General features: G+C 47.7%; 8 protein-coding genes across 8 annotated transcripts; 3 read left to right on the top strand and 5 right to left on the bottom strand.

Moving 5' to 3' along the window:
• Positions 1–448: 448 nt before the first annotated feature.
• Positions 449–735, top strand: N7471_007730 (uncharacterized protein; the record flags this gene model as incomplete). The annotated part of the gene is made up of 2 exons (XM_057280449.1): positions 449–479; positions 539–735. The coding sequence occupies 2 exons, from the start codon at positions 449–451 to the stop codon at positions 733–735; spliced, it is 228 nt and encodes a 75-aa protein (XP_057134709.1).
• A 280-nt stretch (positions 736–1,015) lies between these two features.
• N7471_007729 (uncharacterized protein) lies at positions 1,016–2,285 on the bottom strand (the record flags this gene model as incomplete). Its single annotated transcript, XM_057280448.1, has 6 exons — positions 1,016–1,565; positions 1,622–1,746; positions 1,809–1,870; positions 1,927–1,958; positions 2,018–2,037; positions 2,133–2,285. 6 exons carry the CDS (start codon positions 2,283–2,285, stop codon positions 1,016–1,018), a joined length of 942 nt encoding a protein of 313 aa, XP_057134708.1.
• Positions 2,286–2,820: 535 nt separating this feature from the next.
• On the bottom strand, positions 2,821–5,896 carry N7471_007728 (Hid1 family protein; the record flags this gene model as incomplete). The annotated part of the gene is made up of 8 exons (XM_057280447.1): positions 2,821–3,330; positions 3,394–3,908; positions 3,965–4,208; positions 4,259–4,612; positions 4,669–4,911; positions 4,964–5,061; positions 5,118–5,739; positions 5,801–5,896. The coding sequence occupies 8 exons, from the start codon at positions 5,894–5,896 to the stop codon at positions 2,821–2,823; spliced, it is 2,682 nt and encodes an 893-aa protein (XP_057134707.1).
• A 527-nt stretch (positions 5,897–6,423) lies between these two features.
• Positions 6,424–7,655, bottom strand: N7471_007727 (uncharacterized protein; the record flags this gene model as incomplete). Its single annotated transcript, XM_057280446.1, has 4 exons — positions 6,424–7,003; positions 7,060–7,340; positions 7,425–7,478; positions 7,632–7,655. The coding sequence occupies 4 exons, from the start codon at positions 7,653–7,655 to the stop codon at positions 6,424–6,426; spliced, it is 939 nt and encodes a 312-aa protein (XP_057134706.1).
• A 47-nt stretch (positions 7,656–7,702) lies between these two features.
• Positions 7,703–9,563, top strand: N7471_007726 (uncharacterized protein; the record flags this gene model as incomplete). The annotated part of the gene is made up of 4 exons (XM_057280445.1): positions 7,703–8,243; positions 8,300–8,688; positions 8,739–9,413; positions 9,468–9,563. 4 exons carry the CDS (start codon positions 7,703–7,705, stop codon positions 9,561–9,563), a joined length of 1,701 nt encoding a protein of 566 aa, XP_057134705.1.
• Positions 9,564–9,819: 256 nt separating this feature from the next.
• On the bottom strand, positions 9,820–10,965 carry N7471_007725 (uncharacterized protein; the record flags this gene model as incomplete). The annotated part of the gene is made up of 2 exons (XM_057280444.1): positions 9,820–10,802; positions 10,860–10,965. The coding sequence occupies 2 exons, from the start codon at positions 10,963–10,965 to the stop codon at positions 9,820–9,822; spliced, it is 1,089 nt and encodes a 362-aa protein (XP_057134704.1).
• Positions 10,966–11,208: 243 nt separating this feature from the next.
• Positions 11,209–11,946, top strand: N7471_007724 (mitochondrial 54S ribosomal protein bL19m; the record flags this gene model as incomplete). Its single annotated transcript, XM_057280443.1, has 2 exons — positions 11,209–11,404; positions 11,468–11,946. 2 exons carry the CDS (start codon positions 11,209–11,211, stop codon positions 11,944–11,946), a joined length of 675 nt encoding a protein of 224 aa, XP_057134703.1.
• A 718-nt stretch (positions 11,947–12,664) lies between these two features.
• Positions 12,665–17,755, bottom strand: N7471_007723 (uncharacterized protein; the record flags this gene model as incomplete). The annotated part of the gene is made up of 11 exons (XM_057280442.1): positions 12,665–12,888; positions 12,941–13,566; positions 13,633–14,036; positions 14,089–15,519; positions 15,578–15,767; positions 15,816–15,875; positions 15,925–16,008; positions 16,062–16,632; positions 16,686–16,702; positions 16,756–16,807; positions 16,864–17,755. 11 exons carry the CDS (start codon positions 17,753–17,755, stop codon positions 12,665–12,667), a joined length of 4,551 nt encoding a protein of 1,516 aa, XP_057134702.1.
• Between the last annotated feature and the right edge of the window lie 2,679 nt (positions 17,756–20,434).

The following is a 20,434-nucleotide window of genomic DNA, read 5'->3' as shown; positions in this document are numbered from 1 at the left end:
TAGGAAGGTCGATATGTTGACATTCAGAGCTCTTTGATTAGGTCGTTGGATTGCATAGGTGGTATTGAGGCAGAGAAAGTATCAGCAATAGGACTGAGACCAGGTACTTATGTAGACTACCTGAATGAAAGGAACATAGGGAGGGCTCATTGCATAGAGACCATGACGCTTGGTGCTTGCAAGCATGTTTGCTCAAAACCAGTATTAGCCAATATGTGATATTTGAAAGGGTTGGATGTTTGTTCTCTCACCAGTTCTTCCACTTTCCCCAGTCTTTTCCCAATCTAAACTGCTACTCGTAGACACAAGCAGAACCGAAAATACCACTAAGGGTAAGCAAGACTAACCAGATGAATATTTTATTGAGCGGACTAATTATATCAACATTTCATCGAACATGAGAAGCACAGATTCAAGTGTAACAGAGCCGCATCCTGGTCACGCCGAGATGTCTCACAGACCGCCCGGAGACCTAACAGGTAAGTCTACGTTTGTGTTACCTCGCTTGCTCAGAGAAGCCACTGATCATGCACCGTAGTGCCCGACATCAACACACAGGAAGTCTGCATGCAGTTGCAGATCCGTTACGCCTGTGGTCACTCGACAGGCGGCGAGTTCATCAAATGTCCACGGCACATGAAGAAAGAGGATGAACGCTGTGTTGGCCGTCAAATAAAACACATCGATGTCAAGAATTCGCCACACAAGTGTCGCTTATGTCTGCGAAGTGAATGAGACATGGTATGGTATCCATTTGGCAGGAGTTGACGGAGGGCTTTATGCTTTATCTTGGAAGCCTTGAGAAGGGCGAAGACGGAGGGTTATGGCAAACATGAATATCGCATTGACAGAAAAGCCGGTAGTTTCTATCCTTGAATCAAGGAGAATCCCAGAACGTATCCCACCAGATTAACCGGAATCCCAGTAAGAAGCCACATGAGCGGGCGTAAATGTAATCGAGTGCATAAGTAACTGCATGTATGGCCTTCATGTCATTTTTGGAGCCTGGTGTCACTTAAAAGTGAGAAGCTACAGCATCCAGATCATCGGCATTGAGCAGAATGACCCCTTCCCTCAAAAGAGTCCTCCAGACAAGGTTTCGTGCACGGATCGGGAAGTATGGCGTATTCCAATATCTAGCACCAATCCCTCGCTCATTTGCAGTGGCAATTTGGTCTCGGAGAGCTTCGAGTTGGTCGTCTGAGAGAATTGGATCCGTATCGACAGTGATCTTGCCGACGGCTTCCTGGAAATCTGTTGAAGCAACAGGCGAGATAACGCCAGTTACATCAGCATATTTGGGATCATTGAGATCCGCGAGAGGTGCATCGAAAAAGTAGTCTCGGTCTTTGATGGGCGCAACCATGTCGAACGGTGTCTCTCCCGTGCCAATGATAGTGACGGGTCCATTGGTAACGGTCTTGCCATCCTTGACGGTAGTAAGGTAGCCCCTCTCTCGTAGAGGTTCTAAAGCGGCAATCACAGCCTTAAACGTCTCGGGGCCAGATGTCTTCACATCAATGAAGAAGTAAAGCGTTTGGTCGGGAGCAGTATCCCACACGCCACTGTTTCAACAAAGCATTAGCAGTGAGACCATATTGGGTCCTGCCCAGATACTCACTTTTTAGTAGGCGATGATATAAATGGACTCTCGGGATTCTGGCGCTCTAGGACGTCTAGAATTGGATTGATATACAATGATTCAAGAGTTCGCGACGCCTTCAGGGCGGATTGATCATGGCCAACCTTGTTTGGTTAGTATACTACCCAGAAGAACGGGCAAGATATCATATATTAAGCAAACTCACATAGAGGGTGCCGTTGTATAGCCAGACATCAGCTTCGGTAGATGTACAGCCATGCGAGAGACCTGTGCATGGTAATGTTAGGGGTAATCAGATATTAAGCACTAGAGCTCCGGCATACCGGTATAGAAAGGCTCGTCTCGCCAATAGTCACTTTGGTTTAATAAGTATATGATCAAGTCAGGAGTGAGCACCATGAGAAGTATCCTTACTTATGAGAATGAACAGGAATCTAGACAATCGTGACCCCCAGGGTTAACAACATGGTCTAGATGCCGGAAAGCTCATAGACAGTTTATCGATATATAATATCGCAGATAAACTCACAGGTAAGAGATCTCTTGTCAGATCAGTGGGATACCCATAGTCTGTGCTGCCATGGGTGTTTTTTAAGATGCTCTGTAGGCTAGAGGTGATCGCCCCAATGGCTGGATTCGGACCCGCGAGAAGAGCCACAACAACGCTAGAAAGGAATAACATGAAGGCAGAGAGCATTAGCTCACAAAATTACTCAAATAATTGATCCTCCTTCACGTATCGAGCTGGAATTGAAAGAAGGTGGATTCAATTGACTGAATTGAAGAGGCAAATTGCAATGACGATCGGAACTCGGACACGTGTTTCCACAAGGGGTATCGATGACCATAACGTCGAGGGGGAATATTTTATGAATTGAATAACATATAAGAAAATCGAGTTGATCATTTAAAGCCCATTATTATCTATCATATGGTTGATTCCTTGACTATTGGAAAAAGAACACTCAAAGGTGTACCCAAGATGGGAGACCAATTAAGAGCTGATCTGATAGTAGTAGTTGTTTACTGAAGAGACCACAAGAAACCCGGAACAGTAATGTATGGTAATTGGTATGAATGCCAGAAGGTGCTAAAAAAAAACTTGAAAATCGCAAGACCAGCACCGTCATCCAGGGAGCTCGAGGACGGAAGATAGCGAAATTGTCGAAGAGGTCAAGCTGTGAAATGAAAACTATGTACGTCACGGAAATATGATCTTAAACCTCCCGCACACTTGGCGAAGAGGCAGCTCCGGAGTCCTGTGAATTCCGACCCCGAAGGCTGAGATTTCCGATGCGCTGGACCAGGTTGCTGCCCACAGCATCAACTGCACCCTTGGGCGCAAGTAAGGTCGGACCTTGAGCGGCAGCTTCTTGGACTCTGAAGAGTTTAATGGCTGTGCCGTTCCAGACACCAACTGTTCCTGGAGTTGCACCAGAAGCGGAACCGACTACCATCTCGCTGGAGAAGATGAAGCCCCACAGCAGCGATTCGTACCAGCCCATGGAAAGTGCGGACCACTCGAATGATTGCACGCGAACAGGGGTTGGTTCAGAGATTATGCTTGTAACCTCGGGCTCTTCAGCAAATGATGGGAGGTTGTGGATTAGTGTACGGGCCTCCGGGCTAGCTGCGCTTGCAAGCGCTGCATCAGGTATATGAGGTGCAATCGCCGAGATGATGGTGAGGGTCGTGTGTAAAGGAAGTTCGGGCAACCAGGACTCGAGCTGGGAAACATTGTTAGTAGCAGAACATTTAGTGGAAAGGTGGTTCGGTCTGCATAGACTTACCCATGGGACGGTTGGTGTGAAGCCACTAGCAGAGGGGATGAATAAAGCAGACATGCTTGTCTGACTGGTCATGCTGTTCTGTCGGGAGAAAGGAGGATGTCCAGCAGGTTTCTTTCCCCGTGCCTTTTCGGACATTGCTCGCACCTGCTGCACTCCGTTCTCGTCCGTGGTAGATGTCACGGAGGGTCTCCGTGAGGTGTGAGCTGAGAATGATGATTGAGATGGAGTCTGTGCTCCCTCTTCCTCGCGGTCATCATCGGAGTCGTCATCGCCAATTGAAAATGGGCTGTTCTCTTCAGGGATTCTAGTCAACGGTGACCGGGTACCCGAAGGAGTGTGTAGATCATCCTCTGACTGTGAAAGTGTAGGGCTGACGGCGAAATCTGAAGAACTGCTATCCTTCCTCTTCTCATTCTGCCGCTCGATCTCTTGCTGGCCACTCTCGAGAGTGAAAGCCCGCACAGCTTCAAAGCGTTGCTTATATTTGAGTATCGAGTAGACGAGATATGGGTTGTCTAGATAAAGTCAGAAACGGCTTGGCCGAAACAGAAGATCCGGGTAGGGGATTTACCGATGAACTTGTGCTCGAGGATAATGTTGATAAAGTCAAGCAACGATGCAAGAAGAGTGTGGTTGGTTTCGTTCGCCAACAAGAAGCTGGGTGCAGACATGGAAGAGAAAAGTTGAATGACCTTCGAGCAGGCGCTCGGAGAAATGCGTTCGATGTAGGGAGCAATGTTGTTGAGGATGATCAAAAGCGCAGGATACACAGTGTCCAGATTCCCCTTGCTGGTTGTCATCAATGTGTGAATTGACTACGGCGGTTAGTATGGTATTATGCTTTTAGATGGGACAAAAGACAAACCATGATCAAATAGTCACCATAAGAACCCCGGAACTTGAGGAGCCGGATCGATTGTGGTAAGGTCTCTTGAGCTTCGAAGCTATTGTTTAGGCTCTTGCCAAACGTTGACTCTGCGCTCATTGTCTGAAGGATGAAAACGCACATCCGGACCACTCCTTGTTTGGAAGGATCCATTCTATACTCCATCGCATAGAAGATACATAGAACAAGGAAGTCATGGGAGCGATTAGAGTCGATGATAAATGACCGGAACCTTTTGTTGCATTGTAAGGTCTCCCAGAAAAGGACCAACATTTCAGGGGCCCATTTCACCGATTTTTGACTCCCAGGAAGATAAGAAGAAGTAGCTTGCATCTGGTTTGATCCATTAGCATAATGTCTTAATACATGGTTTAGCAGATAATAAATACCGGTTGGTTCAGAATTCTCGTCATGCCATCCACCAGGAATTGGAAGTCTTGAGGTCTATGTAGCCTGCTGAAGTAATGGCGATAATAATTCTTCGGGGGAGTTCCACGACCGTCTTCTGGAATGGGATACAACAAGAGGACAAGGAGAAGTTGCACGCAATAGATCACCAGTATTTGCCTGGGATCTTTCCAAACAACATGGTCGTATGGGACTCTCCACGACGCAGGGTTGTACTTCATTGCCTGTTTTTTTTTGAATTAGCATGGCTTCCACCGGCGAGTGAGTAGAACATACTGTATTGAGAAGAGAGCAAAGGAGGGTCAAGACAGCCTGCTTATCTTGGCACGTTGTGATGTAAGTAATTGCCTTGACACCTTGGACGGGCAGTGTATCTATAACCAGTCAATAAATGTCGGAATACCTTCTTTGCATCAGACTCCGGACTTACTAGATGGCAAATACATGGCCTTTCCAGTCAGAGTAAGCATAAGCCGTAGAATCTCGCATCGGTTGCTCTCCAATGTTTTGTTGCACCCCATAGCTGTGTTGCAGCCAACACCACTCTGCCAAATCGAAAAGGAGACCTTGCTCTTCGCAGTTGGAAGTCGAGGGATTGTGAAGTCGGTAAAGAAGAGCAAGTCCACCAATGTGTCTATCAACTCCTCGGCAAGAGGTTTCACATCTTCGTAGTCCTCTGTTCGCGGTGATGTCGCCTCTTGGTTATCCTCCGGTTGTGCTTCGTCAAACAGGACCTCCCCAGCAATCTGTGATTGTCTGGTCCTTCTCCTTCTCCGTGCCCAGAAGAAGTTATCCTCCCATTGCTCCAGATGCTCCGCCTCATAAACATAGGGGAGGAGGCGAGTGAGGATCCGAATGCAGTTGAGGACATCACGCTCGGGGGCAAGATCGGAGTCGGGAAATGAGGGATGGTTTCTCAATTCCGTTAGTCGCGAGGTGACTGCGAGTAGGAGCGTTTGGAAGTTGGGTAAGGCATGATCGCGCGTGCGTCGTATGTCAGCCGGTGTGAAAAGGCTAAAGACATCTTCGGTTGATTCAGGAAGCTCCCAGAACTGCCAGCGTTGTTAGCCTTCAAGTTTCTAGGACAGATAGTCATCTTGCATCATAACGTACTCTGGTCCAGTAGGGGTCGTCTGCGGGGATCTCCTGTTCCTCCGAGAGGCGGAAGATGCCCTGTTTGAAGACAAGCTTGGACTCCGAAGCTCCCATAGCGGAAGGAAAGAGTTGGTATTCACGCCGTTGTAGGCTTCATGCAGATCTTCACAGCAAACGTCAATGTGTAGATGAGGCGAGGGCGCTTTCTGCCTGTTTATTTGTTCAGTGCTAGAAGTGCTTGGCGGACCTAATCGTCCGGGCGCGGGATCTTGGCCTGAACACGGGGTATGGCAGATCAGCTAAATGCCGGTACAATTTACAGTGGACTACATGACGAGAGAGCACAGCAGAATGATAGCGTCTCTCATATACATCTCCCTTGTCCACATTCTTATTTGTTGGCATGTACCAAAAGGCTCTTTTAGCATCCATACATACCACCTAAGACGGGAAAGATATCTAACAGCCCCCGATTTTATAAACAACACAAATATGTCAAATGAAACAAGCTTGTAATAATAAACCTCGAATTGGTATCCTTGTAATACATTGTGAATGAAACAACCGCTATGACATTAAACACCAAAACCATGAATGACCCAAGCGCCCGTTCGCGAAATTGTTCAGAAAACTACAAAGAATCAGAGAGCTCCCCCACTGGCCGAAAGCCGCCGGCTTCTCTCATACAGCCACTTGTTCTTGACTCCCAGACTTCCCCGTTTTCCCATGAGCGGAGAAGGCGTACTTGGACCCATGCTCATGGTTGACTCTCCAAAGGAGTTACTTCGAGCCAGAGGGGACGCGGATGATCCAAAGCTCTGGCGTTGAACAGATTCTCTGCCTCCATTTGACATTGCTTTGTAAAGCAGAGGGCTGGAGGCAGGTGAGAAGGGTGTGCTGATAGAAGAGCGTCGCTCAGAAAAGCTTGCATTCGCGGACATGGGGGAGGACTGTCTGCTTGCAGGACTAGCCTTGCGTGAAGTGGAAAGCCGGTATCTGGGTGGGGTAACAAATGTTGTCCCAGGGGTTGCTGGTGGTGTGATAGCAGGATCCAAGCCAAGAAGTGACCGTTGGGTGGGGGTAAGGGGAATGTCGGAGAGGTCGTCCTTTGGCCGGAAGAGGGGATAGAGCGCCACTAGAACATTGAAAACGAAGAAGAGCTGGAGAATGAACAACGGGACTTCTTGATACATGTGGTTGGTATCAAAAATTTGGCGTGAGCTTAGACAAGGCTGTTAGCACGCGACGCGACGCACCGGAGTTCTTATCGCACTCACTAGGATTTGAAGGTAGATCCAAATGTCCAGCTCGTTACCAAAGCTGCACCGTTCCAGACCAGCTTCTTAACATTTTTCTGATCAAATGTAGCTGCATTTTGACGCCGGACGATCTCATCCAGCTGAGGGTGTCGCCATTTTCCAGGGGTCAGGGTACCCTCTGGAGTGGGAGGAGCCGGCGGAGGTGTCGCTTTCGGGGTGGAAGGAAGAGATTGAGTTGCCATTGCTAACATGGTGACGACGATATCGAGGGTGGAGAAAGAGGTGAAATTGACTTGAGACTGAGATCGTGAAGTCAGCTACCGGTCCGTAGATGCTTAGACTGTTTTTTTCGAGGCCTTTTTGACAATAGGGATTGGACTTACTGGTATTATCAAGTTGTTCAGAGTACTTACCTGGGAGAGAACAAACACAAGGAGCTGTTAGTTAGTAATGCACATAGCTATGAACAATTGCTCTTTCAAAAGGTCATTATTGTTGTTGAGTATAAGTTGACGATCCCAAAGTGGCTGCGCTCGGCGCTCGAGGAAGGGGTTGCACGGGCATAAGTTGACCCGGCCAAGCTGACACACCCTTATCGTACCCCTCAACGTCATAGTCGCTGATTGTTGACACTTCTTCCTCTCCAGATTTACGAACTAAAATGGCTGCTGATACTTCACTCGCGGAAAAGCTGGATACTTTGGTGGCCGATGTTCTCGCCGACTGGAATATCTACACTACCCTTGTCGCCGGAATTGTCCTCGCCTTTGGGGTTTACTCTGTGGTCTCGTCTAAGGATCCAGATGTGCACCCGTTCCTACTTGCTCGCCAATCTACAGCAGCCCCAATCCGCCAGCAGGGTGAATCTGCTACGTACAGGTGCCTGGAGACCCCACATGGCTTGCCTCTCCGCTTTGGACTGAACGTCAAGGACCCGGGCGCCCCGAAATGGACCGGCGGTCGAAGAGGAGACCTGCGCGATATCTGGAAGACCGCTGTGCGTGGAGCTCTGAATGAGGATGGTACTATGTCGGGAAAGCAAGGCAAGATCTACACTGTCCTAGGTCGAAAGGCCATCGAACACTCTTTGGACCAGGTGACCCAAGAAATCAATGTCATCGGTCATCATCTCCAAAACTCCGGTGTGAGGACGGTGGCTGTTTGCCTTACAGACTCCATCGAGCTTTTAGCTACAATCTTTGGTACGTGCCCTAACATTCCGTGTGTGAGTCTCGATGTCTAACCTTGCGTAATCTAGCTGGCGCTTTTTATGGATACAAGACGGTCATTGTGCCGCACAACCTTCCAGCAGAGACATTATCAGCACATCTACAAAAGGCAAAAGCGGATGTTCTTATTGCTGAAGCCGGATCTCTTGACCTGTCTCTCATCGCCAAGGGTAACGATCAATTGTCGCTCGTCCTTTGGGTCGCCAAGTATGGCAATCGACACATGGATTGGAACGCACTTCCCGAGAACGTCAAGGATACTCTGAAGGTTGCAGTTTGGCATGAACTGGTCGAGGAGTTCAAGGAACTCGCCAGCTATGATGTGCCCGAGTACGACCCAAAGACAGCAACCCCTGCCGTCAACACTGTTTGGCCGTCTTCCTCGCAATCCGGCCAATTTATCGATTTCCAGCCAGAGGTAAGACCAATCTAACTCATGTGATACCACTTTCACTAACATTCAACTAGAACCTTGTGTCTGCTATTGGAGCCATCACCTCCACCCTCCCTCGTACCCAGCGTTTCAACCCAACCGATATTGTTCTTTCTATCGACTCTCTTTCTCGGTCCTACCCGCTCTGCACAACTCTGGCTGCACTGTTTGCCAACTCATCCATCGCCCTTAACTCTGTCGCCGGAGAGAATGTCGATTTTGCTTTGGCTACGGCTGGCGTGTCTCCCACAGTCATTGTTGCTTCATCGCAAACCATGGCTGAATACCACGAGAATATCATGCGCCCTCACACTGGTATCCTTTCCTCTCTTGGACGCTGGCTTCAGGCACGGACCTTGGATGCAGGAAACATACCGACGCGCAACTTTTTCAGCCAATTGGCTCGTGTCAGCCCGACTTCTGAGCTTTCGCTAGATGAATTGCGTTTGCTTTGCATCTCCCACCGCATTGATGGCAACCCTGCCGCCCATCTTACCTCCGAGCAATTGACCGAGCTTAGAATATTCACTGGGGCGCGGGTTGTGTATGCCCTGACTGGTCCCGGTGTTGCTGGTGCGATTGCCCAAACAAACGCCTTTGACTATAGATGCCTCACCGGTCCTAGCCACTTTGGTGCTCCGCTGAGTAGCACTGAAATTACTCTGACCAATGTCCCCGAAGGCTCTCCCGACGGGACCGAGGAGGGACAGGTACGCCACGCTCAATTCCACCGCTTTCATTAGAACTAACATTTACGTCTTTAGCTTACCGTCTCTGGCCCTGCTGTTGTCGGCGGCACCGCCACTCTTCCCGGCCGAGCCCGTATCAGCAAGGAAAATACCCTGGAATTGTCTTCCTGAGCGTGTCAATCCCAAAGTGGGCGTTTGAAATAGCATTTCCTTAGAGCGTACATGAAGCTTGGACTGCAGGGACGTTTGGTAATGAAACCGACCAAACTATTGCGTATATCTGAAATAGCACCTAGCGGGGTCAGATGTGGCAGGAAATAAAATATCTATTGTCTGAAATACACGGCCAGCTCAAAAATATCTGGGAAGTACAGTAATATACATGCCAATGTGGCTCAATCAACACCAAAAGGTATCACAACAAAGCTTAAACGTTTTTCTCAACCTTCTCTTTGGGCTTTTCCGCGAGTAATTGCTTAACCACCTTGTCTGCAAGTACGTCGGCGTTCTTGACTTTCTGCAACTGCGAAATCAGGACAGGCTTAAGCTCATCACAGCGAGCCTTGAAATTCTCAGTGTCTTGTGATGCTTTCGGCAACCCAAGGGCCAAAAGCATGCCATTGTAAAGGGCAAGGTTCTCCTCGACTCTCTCAATGTTTTCAAAGCCAGTGGCCGCATCGTCCTTGAAATTTCCTCGGGACCAGGCTGCATCAAGCTTCTGAGCGTAGCCACGGACCAAGGCCGTCTCGGCCTCCTTGATTTTCGCACAGGCGGCACTGAGTTCCAAAAGCGTGCCGATAACAAAAGGCTGGTGTTTGGGGTCGTCCTGGATGTTCTGAACGGAGTGTTCGTCAGCATCCATCAGGCTAGCTGCCTCCCTCGCCAGCTTTAGAGCTTTGACGGTCGGGACCCCCTTGAAATCCGCTTTCGCGGCTGTTTTGTGAAGCTCGAAGAACAGACGGCGAGCGATGTTCCGGTTGCTGAGAGTCAACCCGGTCCGCTGGGACTGTTTGGCGCACTCGATAACGGTTGAAAGTTTGCCAGCCTCGCTGGTTTTGCGAATGATGAACTCCCATCGGTCGCTGTTGATGGCATAATTTGACATGCGGAGTCCACTGAGGTACGGGAAAAGGTTGCTGAAGTTCTTGGTCGCGACCATCAGCTTGAGGACCTCGAGAGCGTCTTTCTTCGATGGCAGATCGTGGTGCTTCTTGGGTGTTAGGGTGAACTCTTCGTTCTCGCCGATTTTCACGGTAATCGGCTCATTTTCCAATTGTTTGGCGTATTTCTCCCTGAACACGCTCTTTTTCTGTCGCTTGGGAAGAGCAAGGGGAATGAACAGCTCATTGCGGAAGCGCTCCAGGGCTTCGTCTAATTCGGGGGAGGATGTTGAGGTGAAGGTTGGGATTACTGTTCCGGTCGTCTCCGATGAGAATTTGATACCATAATGGACATACTAATACATACCTGAGTTCGAACCATAGCTGCGGGCCTGCATCGGTCTCAGAATAGACTGGCGCACCGAGCCGGTGGTGGTCTGGCGGAAGAGCCTGCTCATGGCGATTTGCGCCATCGTGTGTGATCAGAGGTTATGTATGAAGCAATGCAGGGTATAAGAGTAGTAGCCGATACAATGAAAGACTTTCCCCAAAGCAAGAACAAGAAAACGAGGTTGATTGGTATCCTGGAGTTGGAGGAGAAAAAAGAATCGCTGTTATCTGCAACCCGAACGGGCAATTGGAGGCTTGGCGGAAATTCTGCCGATCCGGCCAAAACTCGACTCCGACTTTCTTGACTTGACATCCACATCACAACCATGGCGGCTCTACCAGCAATGCGCCCGCTGGGCTGCTTAAGGTCCTTGATGAGGGCTTCGGAGCCTATCCAACCCTTCATCAACCGCCGATTCATCTCGACATCCTACTCGAAGAGGCCCGAACGGGTACCTCTTCCCCCGAACATGCCTGAGCAATTCCTATCCCAAATACCTCTTCGCTTCCGTCCAGATCCTGGTATGTCCTTTTCAATTGAGTCCAAATAACGCAAGCTTTACTAATTGTTGCTATCTCATGTAGAGCGCCAGCCCCTCAAGATCTACCCTGCTCCGCCATCTGCTCGCAAAGCATGCAAGGACCCCATCGGAGCGGTTACGGAATCGCAATTGGCAGTCCTCGACCCCACGGGTGAGCGCAAGGCAATGTTCGACTACCGACGAAACCCGCGCAGTGTCAAGACAGGCGATATCGTACGAGTGACATTCAAGAATGGCGACCCATTCAACGGAATTGTTCTGAGCATCAAGTTGCGCGGAATTGAAACATCCTTCCTCATGCGGAACGAGCTCACTCGTGTCGCTGTTGAGATGTCGGTCAAGGTCTTCAGTCCCAACGTGAACAGCGTGGAGATTGTCCAGCGATCGGATAAGAAGCGCAGAAGGGCGAGATTGTACTTCTTGAGAGACCGCAAGCACGACCGTCGCAGCGTGGAGAACGTTGTGGCCAGCTATGTTCGCCAGAAGAAGGCATTCTTAGGTGGCGGCAATCGTCGGCGGTGATTGAGTTAGAGGGCGTCCGGCGTGACCCTCATTTGCATACATTTGGCTGTATTACTACCTATCATTTTGTACTTCCTCTATGTTTATAAATTGCGATATTAAATACAACTTTGAGCTTTTTTATTATAATAGTGTATAATAGTAGAGTATATGGTGTGAAGGAGATCATATATTAATTATCGGTACTCTTTAAAAGAGCCTTAACGTATTTCATATACGAATGGATCACACCAAAACACATAATTAATGTGATAAATTACAACTTGACATCTCAAAAACGGTAGTCTATATGGAGATATCTTTATAGCTTAATACTTCTTTGGTGATTTCTAGCATATTTAGGGAGTTTGAGGAAAGTTGATGATTTTATGATTGCGATATACATATATATATATATCTAGTTTTTAGTAACGTTTTTCGGTAACCTTTGAAATGAACCTTTGAAATGAAAACATCTCATAGATTTTCCTGAGCTAGTCGTATACTCTTACAATTCAATACTATAACTTGCTCAGCTCACCTAACTCCTTACCGACACATTTGAGATCCCGCGTAGGGCTATAACTCCAGAATGAGAGGAATAAATAATAATAATTAATTTAAAAAAACTGTCGCCCATTCCACTCGTTGGCTTGTTTCTTTCTTTCTAGGCTGTCCCATCCTTGAGTTCAGTGCAACCCGGCCTAGCTTCAATATCAGACAACCCACAAAGGACCGTTCAAACAAGCCGACCATTCTCTGCCTCCTTACCCATTGGCGTCTTTCCAGAATGCCGCTTGAATACCCGGCAAAGAAATGAAGCACCACTCCTAATCCCTCGCACTAACGAATTTGGATTGTAGTGTTTCACCCGGAACATGTAGTACATCAAAACAGTGCCAGCTATATTGAATCCGATATAGGCAAATCCAAGCCCGTAGTTACGCCAGCGCTCGCTGTAGTCTGCAAATGAAATTAGCGAAAGGTGAGGACATGTGAGGTAGGAAGCACTTACAGATATTACTAAAAGCCAGATACTGATCCGCATTTGATAGCTGGCAGAACTGACACCCACTCGTAGCAGCAGGGTTATACAGCTGACCGCCAGAGGCCTTGACATACGGATCAAGGTACGCGCCGCAGGTCAGTCCAGTTGGAGGATTAAAGACACTCAGTTCGGCATCCGAGCAATGAATCTGGCGCCCGTGCAAACCCGTCGCCGTGATACCGGCTATGAGATATGTCAGCGGCGAGACACGGTACATGAAGATCCAGAACCCCGGCAGAGCACTGGGCGGCTGCAAGACACCGTTGAAGGTCAGGGTCATGATGAACATCAGTGTGGCGATGGTGCCGCCTGTTTCGGCGTCCGGTAATGCTGAAATAACCATGCTAGCGAATGTAGATGTGAAGACATAGAACTGCACGATGAAGAGGAGTATCAGGCCTTGCCGCTGGGAGGCTTGGTTTGCACCATAGACCGGGAAATAGTAGCAGGCCCAGCTGATCACGCCGACAAAAATTTGGTATGGAATTTCCACGAGAACGTTTGCGATCAGGAAGGCGCCCCAGGAATAGGCTTTTGAGGGCCGTTCGCGAACTTCGTAGAGAGAGCGTTGGACCACGAATTTTGGCATAATTCTGGTAGTTTGATGAGGTTAGTTTCGGTTGATATCAGTTTGAGGGGGATTCCTGGGGTCTGCGTACTGCTGTACCAATGTTGAGAATATCGATACCACCATAAAGGCGCTGAATATAACATCCTGGAACCCCTGTAAAGAGTTATTTGGTTTGAAGAATGTGAATCCAATGAACAGTGATGACATTGTTCCAAGCATGACCTTCGCCCACACGTAGGACGGCTCACGCCAGATGCCTTGGAACGAGCGATATGTGACATGCCATAGCTGGGAGCCGAAAGGCATTGCATATTCACTCCTCTGGGATTCGGATTCATCGTTGGTAGTTGCCGAGGCTCGCTCATCGTGAATATGGTCGATCTCAACTTGGACGGCCTTGGCCTCCTGGCTTTGATTCCACACCTGGGACCAGTCTTTGGTTGACTTTCCAGAAGCTCCGGCACCGATAATTTCCAACATGTATTCCGCAGGCTGGGAATTTATCAGCGATACTAAATGAAGATCAAACGAGCTGAATCCTTACATTTTCAGACGAGGCACAAACCCTAGCTCCATTACCTTCAAAGTAGTCCAGTAAAATACGCGATTGATCTCCAATGCCTCCAAAATAGACAGTCTTTCCTCCCTTGGCGAGGAATAGTAGACGGTCAAACTGCTGAAACAACAGCGCACTGGGTTGATGAATGGTCGACAAAACCGCTTGGCCATGCTTAGCAAGCTTTCCCAAGAAAGCGCAAATAGCCCATGAGCTCTGCGAGTCCAACCCGCTCGTAGGCTCATCGAGGAAAATAAGAAGCGCAGGTTTAGCAGCCAGCTCGACTCCTATGGTCAATAGCTTTCTCTGCTCCACGTTCAAACCTTCCCCCGGCGTCCCGACGATGGCATCTGCAAAGTCTTGCATACCAAGCATGTCGATAACTTCCTCAACGTACTTATATTTCTCTTTCTTAGATGCAGTCTTGGCTTGACGCAACATAGCACTGAACCGAAGTGCCTCTCGGACAGTAGTAGTTGAGAGATGCAAATCTTGCTGTTGGACATAACCCGTTTTTCTCTGGAAGCTAGTATCCAATGGTTTGCCATTGACAAGCATATCTCCGGTGACGACACCAATGGAGACACGTTTTGCCAGAACATCGAGTAACGTTGTCTTTCCAGCACCGGATACACCCATCAAAGCTGTCAAAGTGCCAGGTTTGACCCAGCCAGAAACATTATCAAGAAGACGCCGTTCGCCACCCTTAACTGGTATGTCATAGCAGATATTTCTCCATGTAAAGATGTCGTGCTGCGCTGGAATAGCCGAGGGCTCTGTCCCATCCTCCGGGTGCTTCTGTTGCTGACTGACCCTCGCTGAGCCGTTATCACCTCCTGCCTTATCAAGATGGCGCAACTGAGCGGGTACATGGCCACGACGGAAGACCAGGAATTCAGCCTTGGAGGAGGTCGACGAGTTGAGCTCAGAGGCAAGAAGATATATGGCTATGAAGAAGATCCAGAATCCAATCAAGATACCAAGATTGCGCCATTCATGCGCATATGTATAGGTATACTGTGTCTCAATATAGGCATCGCCAGAGACAGTCCGTTCGCCTGCCACGGCGCCTCGGATAGCGCAGATGAACGAATCCCCTGTGAGACTTGGATACGCGGGGATGAATTGTGAGCACTCAAATTGACGGCCGTGGAACTCGTTCGCAATCAAAGCTTCGAAGGTGTAGAACACGGGATTAATCCATCGAATCCAACTAAACCAGGGAATAGAGCTCATCTCTGGCACGGTGATCACGAATCCAGTATAGATGATAACAGCCAGCACTATTACTCCCGCCAGAGACATGGCCTGGGCGAGAGTCTTTGTGGATGCAGCAAGTGTTCGAAAAACACCAGACATTGCGAGAGTACTCAGGAAAGTAAAGAGGAAGAAGATGAAAAATTGAGAAGGTTCGTATCGCTGCATACTTCAGTCAGACATCTGCCATTAAACATATTTGGACAGTATCCAGGCTTACCAAGCTGGCCAAAAAGTAGAAGATGACATTGAACACCACGGCAGACACAAATTTGACAGGTATATCAGAAACGATACCCCCTAGAGACTCCGTAAATGGGTGAACAAAAGCGTAGGAAGCCTGTTTCTCAACAATAGGTCGCTGGTCATAGAGCGAGTTGATCTCCGTGATACTGATGAGAGCATTCATCCTGCGGATAATTGTTAAACTAAGTTATTGACTAAGAGGAGCTACTCACAGAACCGAGAAGAAAAGCGCCGCGCCTTTACTTTGGAAACCTGCAGATGCTTGAGGTGTTCTGCAGATATAAGCATTAAGCCATCGAGCATTAGCAAATATGAACTCACCCAAAATAGATTGATCCAATAATGAGAGACATAACAATGCGCCCAATAACGGTTGTCAGTGTAGCAGGTTTGTCATTCCATATTCTAGGCACTGTCAATTATGACCAGATAAGATTTCGGGGACAGAGTAAACTGACCTTTGATAAGCTCTCTTCGTACAAAGTTTAATTTGCATTGGAATTGAGATGACATAGGGGCTTTTTGGTCGAACATGTTTTGCCTGCCTCTGTCTCATCGTTGCGGTGAAGTCCATCTCAGCAGCTCCGCCAACTGGGTACTCTTCTCGATACTGAGAAATCTCCTTCTGCAGAGCCGTGTGATGCGGACTGTTCTTCCAGTACTTCTCAAAGTCATCAGGCGTGCGAGGAACTTTGTTCACCATGCCATCTCGAGCCTTGCGCTCCTGTGGATTTGTGACGGAGGTCAAGAAATCACCGGTAGTTTGGCGCGGTGGACAGTCCCAGCCCATGTCGAAGAAGTAACCCTTCGCTTTACTGCAAGGACCGAAAAAGATTTCCCGGCCCTCGTACAACACTATAACCCTGTCAAAGATGTCGTAGATTGCCTGAGAAGCCTGGTAGATTGCAACTGCATGAGCGCTGCCTGTCAGGTTTGCGGAAACTCGGAGGGATTTGATAAATTCCAAAGCACTGGCAGAGTCCAAGCCTCTAGTGCTATTATCCCATGCTCCGACTGGGGCCCCAGAAACTAAAACCATGTCAGCTTAAACCTCAGAATTCGGGCCAGAATCATTGACTTGCGTATCATCTCTGCAATACTAAATATAGGTGTAAGCATAGGTTGAGTCTCACTACTATTAGAGCTGCATACCTGACTCGCTTTCGTTCACCGCCAGACACACCTCGAATATAGTCATCGCCGACTAAATAACGTTTTAGCTCCATTGATCTTCGGTACATATATTACCTTCGAACACACCTTTGGTATTGTACGTATGACTTAACCCCAGCACAGTCATGGCCACCTGAGTGATATACTTGGCAAAACGCGTCCGACTGATCCCTTTCAACCGATTCTCTGGGGTCCGACAAGCAGCAGCAAATTCCAGTGTCTGGCCGACAGTAAGATGAGGAAAGTGCTTGTCAACCTCCTGGTTGTATAGAACTTCTCCTTTGAACTCCTTATGCATCCTCTCCATGGGGATACCATTGTACTGGATATCCGAGCCCTTTCCTAGCTTCAACCCATACAGCTCACCTGCAAGCGTCTTGAGTAATGTCGAACAGCCACTCCCGGGTCGTCCAAGCACAATCAACAGCTCACCAGCTTTAAACAAACCGTCAAAATTGCGCAGAACCTGCTTCTGCGAGGTACGCTTCCCACAAGAGATATACTCCTGAGGTCGGAAGGGAGCCAATGCAACTGAGCCCACATTTTTCTGGTACTGCAGTGCAAATCCCGACCCGGATATGTTGAGATCATTCCAAACAACGCCGGTCGACTTTCGAAAAGGCACACCCTCCTTATCCAGAAGTTTCAGCATCATGCGAACCCATTTGTAATGATCAAATTGATCGCTCGTGGGATCTAGGACTGGGTCCCCTAATTCGACATTTTCCAATGTATCTTTGCGCTCGACAGCTGTCATGCCGGAGATGTCAGAATCGGTGGCCCGCTGCCGAGGGAAGTTCGACGCAATCCGCGACAATTCTTCGCGGTCTTCTGGGCGCATATAGTCGAAAACTATACCGTGTCGCTTCTCTTTCTCGGTATCGACCTCAGAGGTAGGGCTCGGCGGATTTTCGCAGTTTTCATCGTGATGGGAGGAGCTGGCTCTGTTGAGCTCGTAGTTCTCATTTTTCGGAGTCATCACGGATGAAGTCAATCTTGGAGTATAATTCGACACGGGGTTACTAAGATAATCTTGAAGTAAAGGCCCAGGACAAAGAGAAGGCAACTGTGCAAATAATTTGATTTCTCAGGGACGATCCTTGGGAACTGGCTCAGCATCCTCTGAAACGCTGGAAATATAGGCGTGGATATTTTGCTTTGTTGTTGAACCAACGTAGTAGTCATGATGTCAACACCCAGCGGGATTTCCGGATGGGTTCCATCGGAAGCCGGACCTCAGATATAGGATGTAGTATACCGTGGAAGGCGAATACCCCACAAAATTCATATCACAAACTGTCAGCATGTCTATTAAGATTGTCTGTTTTGTCATTTTAGCTAATATTATGCCAGAAAACATACGTCTCGACGACAGTACAATATAAGGCTCCTGGGTTTCATCAAAGAGAGCAACGATACACTCTTCGCACCGCTTATCATATATCTATTGCCGCCCATGACCTTCCAGGCCTGATTTGGTAATGAATTGGCCAATTTCGTTATTACACCATTACTAGGAGGATTCTGTTTGTCTGTTTGTAACCTTTCGTTGCCCAACACCGCTGGGGTGATGGGAGAGGTGGCGGCATGTCAAACATTTCTCAAGCGCCCTCAGCACCGTCATTTATTGTCGCAATCTCAAAATAGTGTTACGCGGGCGGCCGTCCAAGGCTTGCCACCGCTGGCGGTCTCGGAGATTGAAGGTATCCGTCACCCAGCTCCATTTCCAATAAACAAAGGTTAACCCCGAGCTGTGCGATCTCAAACGTAATAATATATAATTAAAGACGAAGAACTAAACTAGATATATAATTAACTGTCCTTATATATCCCTAAGTTCTTCCTATATAAAAATAAGTAGATAGTAGAGCTGGGCGTCCGCACGACCCAATTTAGGTCGAAGGTCTCGACCTTCATATTCATGGATTCAAACTTCCATACTGTATGCAAGTCTAAGCGATTCTGTTGTACTTAGCATTCTTAGGTGCATAAATCGCGTTTATCAGTATTTGGAATATTGTATATTTGTAAAATCTTGATCCAAAACGTGTTCATCAACCTCCATGCACCATCCAAGGTAAGATTAATAAAGATTGATTTTACAAGACGACATTCAATGGTACACATCCAATATTTATAAGCCCGTTCTTAATTTCAATCAACATTAGCCATTTTCGGGAGGAACAAGAGGTGAAAGAATTCATAAACTCACGAATTCAGTTTTGTCACAGCATACGGGTTGTTGGCTACAACTTGACCCTCCGGCAACGGCAGCTAGGAGAGGAGAACCTAGAGTATATTTAGCTTGTTTCATCGCCACGCGTCTTCATGTTGGGGTAGAAAATATGAACGTACAGTTAATGCCGACCATAGCCTTATCGAGAATTTTCAATCCGAGAGATTGAGCAAGCGAGTAGACCTCGGGAGAATTAGCTTTTTGCAAAGAGTTACAGCAACGCTGTTCCCCGGTATCACACTGTGATACTGATGGCGTAGAGTGCACATCCTCAGGTGTCCACTGAGATCGATTTGTAGACGAGCAGTGCGCGGCCGTATAAATCATTGTCATTATGAGGAGGCGGCAATAAATCATCTTTGTAGAATTTGGTGTAAAATTAGAACGAAATGCTGTAGATTTTACTTGTGGCAAGAAATGGTGACACGTTATTATTGATTGGCACCTGCTGCCTTTATAGTCAAAGGTGCTTTGGGGCTCCTTCTAAAAGAATGACAAAATGACTAGTAAAAGCTAAATGTCGTTACTGGGGAATTGTTGTAAAGGGTGACACCCTTTGGCATTTCAACAAGAATGAAAAGAAAAGATTACGCTACTTACCACCCGAAGGTAAATAAAGAAACATCACTGCTTAAAATGCTGCCTATAAGAGGCTATCCAGCGAAGTATCAGACATTCCAAGTACATATAAGCTTGCAAGGTCACACATTCCAAGTATAAGCTGGCATGATGACACATTCCAAAGACTTCTGCCACAACAATTGTTCGAAACCTTTTGAAGAATAATAATCCAGTTTATTCCCATCCTATCTAGTCCACGAAAAGGCAATTTTAAGGTGCAAACACCACCCAATCTAGTTTTCTTAACCAGATTGTTCTAGAAGCATCAAATTTTCAAAATGATCTCTGTTTTGCTTATTGCCACCCTGATAGCGGGCTCTTCGGTTGCTGCATCGCCCCACCCTTTTCCTTTAACTGGAAGCCCAAAACTATCAAAATGTGACGTCGGGAAACAGTTGTGCTGCGAGTCTTTACAAAGCAGCAATTCACCCGAGGTAGCAAAGTTTTTCAGCTCACTTGGCCTTCAAGCAGCCGAGAAGCTTCTCATTGGCATACAATGTAGGTTGACAGTTAGGTTTACTTCACAGTTGTTGTCCCCACCTCGCAGCTATAGACTAATTTTCATCGTCGTAGGCACTCCTATCGTCAGCGCTGCTGTCGGGTCAACTTGTCTGAAGCAACCCGCCTGCTGCCATGAAAGTCATTTTGTAGGTTTTTAACATACTTCTAGTGATCTGTATGAGAGAGAGGGCTGACGAACTTTGATAGAGCGGATTTATCAACCTTGGATGTGTTGCAGATCCGTCGCTCTAATGTATTCGAAGCACTTTGCCTATAGGCAAAAGATACAATTCAAAATTG

Source organism: Penicillium samsonianum (assembly GCF_028829775.1).
Source record: "Penicillium samsonianum strain IBT 33392 chromosome Unknown utg000004l_segment0_segment0, whole genome shotgun sequence".
In the NCBI taxonomy this organism is placed as follows: domain Eukaryota; kingdom Fungi; phylum Ascomycota; class Eurotiomycetes; order Eurotiales; family Aspergillaceae; genus Penicillium; species Penicillium samsonianum.
The sequence above is the reverse complement of the archived record's forward strand: the minus strand, read 5'-3'. Positions and strand labels throughout refer to the sequence as shown.